General features: G+C 42.4%; 1 protein-coding gene across 1 annotated transcript in view; it reads left to right on the forward strand.

The window, feature by feature from the left end:
* Nucleotides 1-12,411, forward strand: part of LOC139378796 (protein O-GlcNAcase) — a 57,775-nt gene that overhangs the window by 9,437 nt on the left and 35,927 nt on the right. The window contains exons 5-7 of the mRNA XM_071121300.1: nucleotides 571-606; nucleotides 698-869; nucleotides 4,039-4,137. Of these exons, the coding sequence (XP_070977401.1) occupies nucleotides 571-606; nucleotides 698-869; nucleotides 4,039-4,137 (307 nt within the window). The remainder of the gene's footprint in view (nucleotides 1-570; nucleotides 607-697; nucleotides 870-4,038; nucleotides 4,138-12,411) is intronic.

Here is a 12,411-nt window from a genome sequence, read left to right on the forward strand (position 1 = left end):
ATCTTGTTCGGGGCCAACTGCCCATTATGCCAAACCTACGCTCACCGAGTTTCGGCTTCGAAATATTTTCCGTTTTCGAGATAAGGCCCCGTCGTGATTCGTGATGTTTTGCCAAATTGCCATATGATTCCGTATGCCCTCTTGTGGGAAATTCCGGGACAGCGGAAAAACGGTCAAAAACTTGTTTATTTTATAAAACGGAAACCGAATGTCCGACAAAGTTCATTTGATCAAGACGTCTAGTAAGGGACCGTACACAATATGGACTTTTTCACTGATCATACACGAAATGCCAAAATGTTCCCTTAAGGTATGTTAGGATGCAGAGGTGGGAGTTGAACACCTATCTTGTCCTAAAGATGATCTGAAACACAGACTACTCTGGAGAGAGGTCTACTCATTTATTTGTTAACATCTCTCTTTTAGTCCACCTTCCCAACCCTCCATCTCCCCATACCCTCATCTCACCTTCTTTCCTCACTCTGTCCTTTTCCCTCCATCTCTCACTTTTGCTTTAAACCTCAGAGAAGAGAGGTCTGAGGTTTGTGTACTCTCTCTCTCCTGGTCAAGACTCTTCTCTTCCTGCTTAAACGCAAGCTACGACAGGTACATACATGCACCTACACACACTTGCATGTGCACACAGGCATGCACACGCATACCTACACCCCTGCCTTACTATCTCTCCTCTCTGTAGGTGTCAAAGTTGGGTTGCCAGGCATTTGCGATCCTTTTTGATGACATAGACCACTCCCTGTGTCAGGCTGACAGTCAAGCCTTCTCCTCATTCGCTCACGCCCAGGTTTCAGTTGCCAATGAGATCTACCGATTCCTGGGAGAGCCGCCCGTCTTCCTGTTTTGTCCAACAGGTGTGTAGTTGAGATTTGTGTAGTGTCCTTTCTCTCTCTCACACACACACACACACACACACAACAACAAAAAAGTTCCAAAAGAAATAGAGACATTGCAAATGTCATATTATGGCCATATACAGTGTTGTAATGATGTGCAAGAAGTACACCCCTGATAACATGTAAACACAGTTAACGTTCATAGCAGCCACATTTTACATTTATTTATTTTATTTGACATTTATTTAACCAGGCAAGTCAGTTAAGAACAAATTCTTATTTACAATGGCAGCCTACCAAAAGGCAAAAGGCCTCCTGCGGGGATGGGGGCTGGGATGGATATTTATATATCCATACCAGCCCCCATCCCCGCAGGAGGCCTTTTGGTAGGCTGACCATTCAAAAGTTTGGGGTGACTTAGAAATGTCCATGTTTTTGAAAGAAAAGCACTTATTTTTTTGTCCATTAAAATAACATCAAATTGATCAGAAATACAGTGTAGACATTGTTTATGTTGTAAATGACTATTGTAGCTGGACACGGCTGATTTAAAAAAAAAATATATATTTTAAATATCTTAGGCGCGCAGAGGCCCATTTATCAGCAATCATCACTCCTGTGTTCCAATGACATGTTGTGTTAGCTAATCCAAGTTTATAATTTGAAAAGGCTAATTGATCATTAGAAAACTATTTTGCAATTATGTTAGCACAGCTGAAAAATGTTGCCCTGATTAAAGAATAATAGAACTGGCCTTTAGACTAGTTGACTATCTGGAGCATCAGCATTTGTGGGTTCGATTACAGGCTCAAAATGGGCAGAAACAAAGACCTTTCTTCTGAAACTCATCAGTCTATTCTCGTTCTGAGAAATGAAGGCTATTCCATGCAAGAAATTGCCAAGAAACTGGCCCGCATCTGTTGCCTCTTTACTGTTGACATTGAGACTGGTGTTTTGCGGGTACTATTTAATGAAGCTGCCAGTTGAGGACTTGTGAGGCGTCTGTTTCTCAAACTAGACAATCTAGTGTACTTGTCCTCTTGTGCACCGGTGCCTCCCACTCCTCGTTCTAATCTGGTTAGGGCCAGTTTGCGCTGTTCTGTGAAGGGAGTACTACACAGCGTTGTACGAGATGTTCAGTTTCTTGGCAATTTCTCACATGGAATAGCCTTAATTTCTCAGAACAAGAATAGACTGACTAGTTTCAGAAGAAAGTACTTTGTTTCTGGCTATTTTGAACCTGTAGTCGAATGCTGATCAGGCGAAACAAAACTTTCCAAGCCAGACCGCTACACATAACCGCTACACACAGCCTACATCATTGTCACCACATTAGCTGGAGTAACATCATAGTCAACATAGCTAATAGAACTAACATGTTAGTAAACCCGCTATAATCATGCAGTAACGTCAGTGTACAGTCAGTAAGCAGTTTAACACTTACACCGGCGGGGCCCCGTGGCAATAAGTTAGTAAAACCAAAAGGATACCTTGACTTGGAAGAGTTCCAGTGTTGTGTTGGATAGTCATAGCCAGCTAGCTAACTAACATAGCATCTCTCTTTTTGATCAGGGTGTCTGAGTAGGCTAAACTAGCTTGCTGCATTTGCTAGCTAAGTAAGTGAAACTGAAAGTGAAAAAAATGACTCTCTTGCTTTTCCTTCATTTTGAATGAAATTCTTTCAGTACTAGATTAATTCTCTGAACCTTTGATTGTTTGGACAACATCTCAGTTCATGCTGCAAGAGCTCTGATAGGTTGGAGGACGTCCTCAGGATGTTATCATAATTACTATGTAAGTCTATGGAAGTGGGTGAGAACCATGAGCCTCCTAGGTTTTGTATTGAAGTCAATGTACCCTGAGGAGGATACACCATGGTGCTACCCTACAGAGTGCTGTTGAGGCAACTGTAGACCTTCATTGCAAAACATAGTGTTTTCATTTCTTACAGATACGTGGGACGGTAGCGTTCCCACCTGGCCAACATCCGGTGAAATGGCAGAGTGCAAAATTCAAATGTAATTACTATAAATCTTAAACTTCCATGAAATCACAAGTGCAATACATCAAAATAAAGCTTAACTTGTTGTTAATCCAGCCACCGTGTCAGATTTCAAAAGGGCTTTACGGCGAAAGCAAACCATACAATTATCTGAGGACAGCGCCCAGCACACAAATGCATAACAAAACATTTTCAACCAGGGAGTTGGGACACGAAAGTCAGAAATAGCGATATAATATATGCCTTTCCTTTGAAGATCTTCTGTTGGCACTCCAAAAGGTCCCAGTTACATTACAAATGGTAATTTTGTTCGATAGTCCTCTATATCCATAAAAACTCAGTTTAGCTGGCACGCTTCAGTCAATAATCCACTCGGTTTCCCTCCTTCAAAATGCATACAAAATTAATCCCAAACGTTACCAATTAACTTATACAAACAACTCAATCAAAATGTATAATCAAAACTTAGGTACCCTAATACGCAAATAAACAATACAATTTAAGACGGAGAATCGTTATTGTCTTCACCGTAGAAAAATACCAAAGAATGCGTTCCCATTCACACGCTTGGAAACTACAGCCAAAATAGAAGCCACCTAGAAAAACTACAATTCCTGGCTCATTTTTCCAAAACCAGCCTGAAACTCTTTCTATAGAATGTTGACATCTAGTGAAAGCCCTAGGAACTGCAATCGGGCATGATTTCGCCCTATTATAAAAGTGGCAGCCATTGAAATCAGTGGTAGGATGATTTTTCTCGGGGTGGGGGATCGTTTGTCCTCGGGGTTTCGCCTGCCATTTCAGTTCTGTTATACTCACAGACATTATCTTAACCGTTTTAGAAACTTTAGAGCGTTTTCTATCTATATCTACCAATTATATGCATATCTTTTACTTTGGGCACGCTTTTCATCCGGACGTCAAAATACCGCCCCCTATCCCAAAGAAGTTAATCAATTATTTGCTGACATGAATATATTAAGTGTAGTTTAATCTAAAAATGAAAAACTTTAAAATATTTTACAATTTAAAACATTCTGAAAATCACTGAGGATGATGTACCTCCTCTGAAGAGTCTCCACTGCTTCTCTTCTAATTAAGTAATTGCATACTGATATTATGTTACTCTCCTCTTTCCCTCCCTCACCCTCCCTCCTCCCTCCCTCTCTCCACTCCTCTCTCTAGAGTACTGTGGCTCTCTATGTTCTCCCAGTGTATCTAAGTCTCCATATTTGATGACTGTTGGAGAGGACCTGCTGCCTAACATCTCTATCATATGGACCGGTGAGACACAAAAAAAGTTTATATTCTGTAAATTACAATGATATGGCATGATAATTCCCAATCTCTATATCCCTCTTTCTCTCTCCCACTACCTTCCCTCTCTCGCTCTCCCTCCCTCTATTGTCAGATGACATGAAAATAGGGCTTTGGCCATGCACACCAGTGGTGGGTCTGGCGTTGAAAGACAGAAGCATATGCAGAAATGTACCTCATACCTATGGTAAAATATGGTGGTGGATCTTTGATGTTATGGGGCTATTTTGCTTCCACTGGTCCTGGGGCGCTTTCTAAGGTCAACGGTGTCATTAACTTTACCAAGTAGCAGGACATTTTAGCCAAAAAGCCTGGTTTCCTCTTCCATGTGGCTGGCACTTGGCTGCAGTTGTATCTTCCAGCAAGACAATAACCCCAAGCATTAATCAAAATCCGCAAAGAAATTGTTAATTGACCACTCAGTCTCCATACATGAACCCCATTGAAAACCTGTGTTTTGAATCGCATAAGAGCAGACAAAGGATATCAAGGATCTGGAAAGATTCTGTATGGAGGAATAGTTTAAGATCCCTCACAACGTGCTCTACACATTTTACAAAAAGCCACAGGATCAGTGGAAGCAAAAAGGCTGCATAACATAAAAGATCCTCCATCATATTTTACAGTAAAAATGGGCTTCCTCTCTTCTTATGCATCCTTATTTCAACGCTAAACCTACCACTGGTTTGTGTGGCCAAAGAGCTCTATATTCATGTAATCTGACCATAGCACCGGTTAAAATTAAAGTGCCAATGCCATTTAGCAAACTCCAGTCGTGGGCAGGAAATAATCTTTATGGAGGAATGATCTAAAGGATCAGACATACCAATGATACTGAATGCCGAGAGGTACTTAGATGTAGTATTGTCACGATACCAGAATTTAGACTTGGATACCAATACCAGGATTATTATCATGATTCTCGTTACCATAACGATACTCAATACCAAAATGATACCAAAATGGTACCACTGCAAGAAGGCACATTAACCAAAGTCACAGAATGGGACTTGATCCAAACAGGAACTCAGCTACGGCTCTGTTCAATCGTTGGGCAGCTAATGAGTTCATTATCATTACATTTGACATTTTTTCCATCAACATTTTTCAGAGACAGCCATGTATGCATTCACTTCTTTGGGACTGGGGGGCAGTATTGAGTAGCTTGGATGAATAAGGTGCCCAGAGTAAACTGCCTGCTACTCAGGCCCAGTTGCTAATATATGCATATTATTAGTAGATTTGGATAGAAAAGACTCTGAAGTTTCTAAAACTGTTTGAATGATGTCTGTGAGTATAACAGAACTCGTATGGAAGGCAAAAACCTGAGAAAAAATCCAACCAGGAAGTGGGAAATCTGAGCTTTGTAGTTTTTCAAGTCATTGCCTATCGAATATACAGTGTCTATGGGGTCATATTGCTCTTCCTAAGGCTTCCACTAGATGTCAACAGTCTGTATAACGTTGTTTGAGGCTTCTACTGTGAAGGAGGGGGGAATGAGAGCTGATTGAGTCAGGGGTCTGGCCGAGTGCCATGAGCTGATCATGCGTGCTCACGTGAGAGTTAGCTTGCGTACCATTGCATTTCTACAGACAAAAGAATTCTCCGGTTGGAACATTATTGAAGATTTATGATAAAAACATCCCAAAGATTGATTCTATACTTCATTTGACATGTTTCTACGAACTGTAGTATGACTTTTTGTCTGAACTTTTGCCTGGACTTGCCCGCGCCTCGTGAGTTTACAAGCCTTTCGTGAACTAACACTCGCACTTGAGTCTTCCTTCTTGCTAGCTCTGACTTTGCTGATAGCTACCTTTTTATTGAGGAACAATTTACGTACTATGACTGTGGTAGGTGGTTGTTTCACCTAGCTGTCTTCAGATGAATGCACTAACTGTAAGTCGCTCTAGATAAGTGTTTGCTATATGACTCAAATGTAATGATAAATCTCAACTGATAAAGTGGGTAAATCAAGATGTAGCCTTGGCCTATTCACATGACTGCACAGTGTGCGCTGTCTCTTTAATGAGGAATGACGTCATTACTGGGTAGCCCAGGGTAGTGAATTGATGATTGCTTCAGCTGTAAGATAGCAGCAAAATCGCACCGGAGAGGATGGATGACGTTTCACATGCTCCTAACCAACTGTGCTATTTTGTTTGTTTTTTTTGCGTTGTTTGTAACTTATTTTTTTACTTATTTTGTACATCATGTTGCTGCTACCGTGTCTTATGACCGAAAATAACTTCTGTACATCAGAACAGTGACTACTCACCTCGAACTGGAAGAAGCTTTTTCCTTTAACGAGTCCATGAGTCCGAGTCCATCTATAGTTACCACCACAAACCGATAATGGCACTAAGACCGCACTCAACGAGCTGTATAAGGCCATAAGCAAACAAGAAAATGCTCATCCAGAAGCGTCACTAGTGGCCGGCGACTTTAATGTAGGCAAATTTAAATCCGTTTGACCTCATTTCTGTCACATGTGAAACCAGAGGAGAAAAACAAACTTGAGACCACCCTTACTCCACACACAGAGATGCATACAAGTCTCTCCCCTGCCCTCCATGGCAAATCTGACCATAATGCTATCCTCCTGATTCCTGCTTACAAGCAAAAACTAAAACAGGAAGTACCAGTGACTCGCTCAATACGGAATTGGTCAGATGACGCGGATGCTATGCTACAGGACTGTTTTGCTAGCACAGACTGGAATATGTTCCGGGATTCATCCAATGGCATTGAGGAGTATACCATCTCAGTCACCGGCTTCATCAATAAGTGCATTGACGTCATCATCCCCACAGTGACCGTACGTACATATCACAACCAGAAGCCATAGATTACAGGCAACATCCGCATCGAGGCTAGAGCTGCCTCTTTTTCAAGGCGCAGGACACTAATCCAGGCGCTTATAAGAAATCCTGCTGTGCCCTCAGACGAACCATCAAACAAACAAAGCGTCAATACAGGATTAAGATTGACTCCTACTACGCCGGCTCTGACGCTCGTCGGATGTGGCAGGGCTTGAAAACTATTACGGGCTACAAAGGGAAACCCAGCCACAAGCTGCCCAGTGACGCAAGCCTACCAGACAAGCTAAATGCCTTTTATGCTCGCTTCAAGGCAAGCACCACTGAAGCATACACGAGAGCACCAGCTGTTCTGGACGACTGTGTGATAACGCTTTCTGTAGCCGATGTGAGCAAGACCTTTAAACAGGTCAACATTCACAAAGCCAGACAGATTACCAAGACGTGTACTCAAAGCATACGCGGACAAACTGGCAAGTGTCTTCACTGTCATTTTCAACCTCTTCCTGACCAAATCTTTAATACCTACATGTTTCAAGCAGACCACCATAGTCCCTGTGCCCAAGGAAGCGAAGGTAACCTGCCTAAATGATTACCGCCCCGTAGCACTCACATCGGTAGCCATGAAGGGCTTTGAAAGGCTTGTCATGGCTCACATCAGCAGTATCCTCCCGGATACCCTAGACCCACTCCAATTCGCATACTGCCCCTACAGAACCACAGATAACAATATCTATTGCATTCCACACTGTCCTTTTCCACTTGGACAAAATGAACACCTATGTAAGAATGCTGTTCATTGATTACAGCTCAGCTTTTAACACCATAGTGCCCTCCCAGCTCATCACTAAGCTAAGGACCCTAGGACTGAACACCTCCTTCTGCAACAGGATCCTGTAATTCCTGATGCGACATCCCAGGTTGTGAGGGCAGGCAACAACACATTCACCACGCTGACCCTCGATACTTAGTCCACTCCTGTACTTCCTGTTCACCCATGACTGCGTGGCCGAGCATGACTCCAACACCATCATTAAGTTTGCCGAATACACGACGATGCTAGACCTGATCATCGACTACGATGGACAGCCTATAGGGAGGAGGCCTGGCAGTGTGGTGCCAAAAAACAACTTCACCCTCAACGTCAGCAAGACAAAGGAGCTGATCATGGACTACAGATAACGGAGGCCCAAGCACGCCCCAATCTCCATTGACGGAGCTGAAGTTGAGCGAGTCGAGAGCTTCAAGATCTTCGGTGTCTACATCACTAAGGATCTATCATGTCCCATACACGCCAACGCAGTTGTGAAGAGGGCATGGCAATTCCTCTTCCCCTTTTATGAGGCTGAAAATATTTGTCATGGGCCCTCATATCCTCAAAGTTCTACAACTGCACAATTGAGAGCATCTTGACTGGATGCTTCACCGCTCGGTATGGCAGCCGCTTGGTATCCGACTTCAAGGTGTTACAGAGGGTAGTGCGTACTTGGCAGAGCTCCCTGCCATTCAAGACGTCTATACAAAGGCGCTGTCAGACGAAGGCCATAAAAATTGTCAGACTCCAGCCACCCAAGTCATAGACTGTTCTCTCTGCTGCCACACAGCAAGTGGTACTGATGCACAAAGTCTGGAACCAACAGGACCCTGAAAAGCTTCTACCCCCAAGTCATAAGCCTGCTAAATAGTTGGTCGGTAGCTATTTGGTTAACTTTTTTACTGTCTGCGTTAACCCTTTTTGAAACTTTTTTTGACTTATCACAAACAGTTGAAGTCGGAAGTTTACATACACTTAGGTTGGAGTCATTAAACTAGATATTCAACCACTCCACGAATGTCTTGTTAACAAACTATAGTCTTGGCAAGTCGGTTAGGACATCTACTTTGAGCATGACGCAAGTCATTTTTACAACAATTGTTTACAGACTGTATTCACTGTATCACAAATCCAGTGGGTCAGAAGTTTACATATACTAAGTTGACTGTGCCTTTAAACAGCTTGGAAAATTCCAGAAAATTATGTCATGGCTTTAGACGCTTCTGATTGGATAATTGACATCATTTGAGTCAATTGGAGGTCTACCTGTGGATGTATTTCAAGGCCTGCCTTGAAACTCAGTGCCTCTTAAGAAATCAGCCAAGACCTCAGAATTAGTTTTTTGACCTCCACAAGTCTGGTTCATCATTGGGAGCAATTTCCAAACGCCTGAAGGTACCACATTCATCTTTACAAACAATAGTACGCAAGTATAAACACCATGGGACCACTCAGCCATCATACTGCTCAGGAGAGAGACACGTTCTGTCTCCTAGAGATGAACGTACTTTGGTTCAAAAAGTAAATCAATCCCAGAACAACAGCTTTGTGAAGATGCTGGAGGATACCGGTACAAAAGTATCTATGTCCACAGTAAAACAAGTCCCATATCAACATATCCTGAAAGACCGCTCAGCAAGGAAGAAGCCACTGCTCCAAAACCGCCATAAAGCCAGACTATGGTTTGCAACTGCACATGGGGACAAAGATTGTACTTTTTTGAGAAATGTCCTCTGGTCTGATGAAACAAAAATAGAACTGTTTAGCCATAATGACCATCGTTCTGTTTAGAGGATAAAGGGGAGGCTTGCAAGCCGAAGAACACCATCCCAATTGTGAAGAACGGGGGTGGCAGCATCATGTTGTGCGGGTGCTTTGCTGCAGGAGGGACTGGTGCACTTCACAAAATAGATGGCGCATCATGAGGAAGGACAATTATGTGGATATATTGAAGCAACATCTCAAGACATCAGTCAGGAAGTTAAATCTTGGTCGCAAATGGGTCTTCCAAATGGACAATGACCCCAAGAATACTTCCAAAGCTGTGGCAAAATGGCTTAAGGACAACAAAGTCAAGGTATTGGAGTGGCCATCGCAAAGCACGGACCTCAATCCCATAAAAAATGTGTGGGCAGAACTGAAAAAGCGTTTGCTAGCAGGGAGGCCTACAAACCTGACTCAGTTACCCCAGCTCTGTCAGGAGGAATGGGACAAAATTAACCCAACTTATTATGGGAAGCTTGTGGAAGGCTTCCCAAAACGTGTGACCCAAGTTAAACAATTTAAAGGCAATGCTACCAAATTCCAATTGAGTGTATGTTACATACATACATACATACATACATACATACATACATACATACATACATACATACATACATACATACATACATACATACATACATACATACATACTTCTGACCCACTGGGAATGTGATGAAAGAAATAAAAGCTGAAATAAATAATTCTCTCTACTATTATTCTGACATTTCACATTCCTCAAATGAAGGGGTGATGCTAACTGACCTAAAACAGGGAATTTTTACTAGGATTAAATATCAGGAATTGTGAAACTGAGTTTAAATGTATTTGGCTAAGCTGTATGTAAACCTCCTGATTTCAGTATGATTGTGTGTATGGACAGCATATGAATAGAAAAGGTGTGTACAGCGGTAGTTGTCTAGGATGAGACTTGACTAGAATACATATAAAGTGGGTAAAACAGTATATAAACATTACTGAAGTTACCAGTGTTCAATGATTATGTACTGTACATGTTTTTCAGTCTCTTGTTCCCAGTTTCTATGCAGGGTGAATAGGCTGTGGCTTGGGTGACTGAGGTCCTTGATCATCTTCTTGGCCTTCCTGTGACACCGGGTGCTGTAGATGTCGTGGAGGGCAGGCAGTGTACCCCTGGTGATTCATTGGGCTGACCGCACCACCCTCTGTACCAGGCGGTGATACAGCCCGACAGAATGCTCTCAATGGTGGATAAGTAGAACTTTGTGAGGGTCTTAGGGGTCAAGCCAAATTTCTTCTGCCTCTTGAGGTTGAAGAGGCACTGTTGCACCTTCTTCACCACACTGTGTGGATGGACCATTTCAGGTTGTCAGTGATGTGCACACCAAGGAACTTGAAGCATTTCACCTTCTCCACTGCGGCCTCATCAGTGTGGGTGGAGCGTGCTCTCTGCTCTCTCCTGAGGTCCACAATCAGTTATTTTGTTTTGTTGACGTTGAAGGAGAGGTTATTTTCCTGGCACCATTTTGCCAGAGCCCTCACCTCCTCCCTGTAGACTGTCTCATTGTTTTTTGTAATCAGGCCTACCACTTTTGTGTCGTCTGCAAACTTGAGGATTGAGTTGGAGACGTGTGTTGCCATGCATTCATGGGTGAACAGGGAGTACAGGGGGGCTGAGCACACATTGTTGTGGGGCCCATATGTTGAGGATCAGACCCACCTCAAATTTTAGTGGGTCTAGGCTCGTGTGTCGGGTAACAGCAAGCTAGCTAAATAGGACAAATTAGCTAGCAACTGCAAGCTAGATAGATAAATTGCCATAAATGTTTAATGCTTTTTGACCTGTCCCCAAATTAATATAATTGGTTCAGAGTTTGTTTTGATATTTTAACCTGCGTGTCTTGATCGTGTGGTGTAGGGGGTTAAAATAAATTTTCACACAATGGTACGTGGCCGGTTTGGGTACAGTGTAACAGGACAGAAATATCCCCCTATTTGTATTAATTGCTAATTATTAATATCAAACAAATCGGGTAATTTTTCTATCACACATGTTTACCTTGGATCAGCCTCTCCGAATGGTACTAAACACAAACAAGAATCCAGAAATATCCAAAAAATTGCCCATATTAACATAGTGTATTCAGACCCCACAACTTTTTCCACATTGTGTTACGTTACAGCCTTATTCTAAAATGGATTCAATAAAAAATGTTCCCCATCAATCTACACACAATACCCCATAATGACAAAGCAAATAGTTAAAAATATATATATTTTGTAAATTTAGAAAAAGTACAGAACCTTATTTACAGAGGTATTCAGACCCTTTGCTATGAGACTCGGGAAAAATTGAGCTCAGGTGCATCCTGTTTCAATTTATCATCCTTTACATGTTTCTACAACTTGATTGGAGTCCACCTGTGGTAATTTCAATTGATTGGACATGATTTGGAAAAGCATACACTTGTCTATATAATATCCCACAGATGACAGTGCATGTCTGCACCAAGCCGCGGTTAAAGAAATTGAACAGTCGGGGGAGAAGGGCCTTGGTCAGGGAGGTGACCAAGAACCCGATGGTCACTCTGACAGGGCTCCAGAGTTCCTCTGTGGAGATGGGAGAACCTTCCAGAAGGACAACCATCTCTGCAGCACTCCACCAATCAGGCCTGTATGGTAGAGTGGCCAGATGGAGCCACTCCACAGTGAAAGGTACATGACAGCCTGCTCAAGATTTTCTGGTCTGACGAAGTCAAGATTAAACTATTTTGTGCATTTCAGGTAAAATAACAACTCAATGTTTATATCCCAAGACAAATTAGCTAGCAACCGCAAGCTAGCTAAATAGGACAAGCAAGCTAGATA

The sequence above is a fragment of the Oncorhynchus clarkii genome, chromosome 21 (assembly GCF_045791955.1).
Source record: "Oncorhynchus clarkii lewisi isolate Uvic-CL-2024 chromosome 21, UVic_Ocla_1.0, whole genome shotgun sequence".
Classification (NCBI taxonomy): Eukaryota; Metazoa; Chordata; class Actinopteri; order Salmoniformes; family Salmonidae; genus Oncorhynchus; species Oncorhynchus clarkii.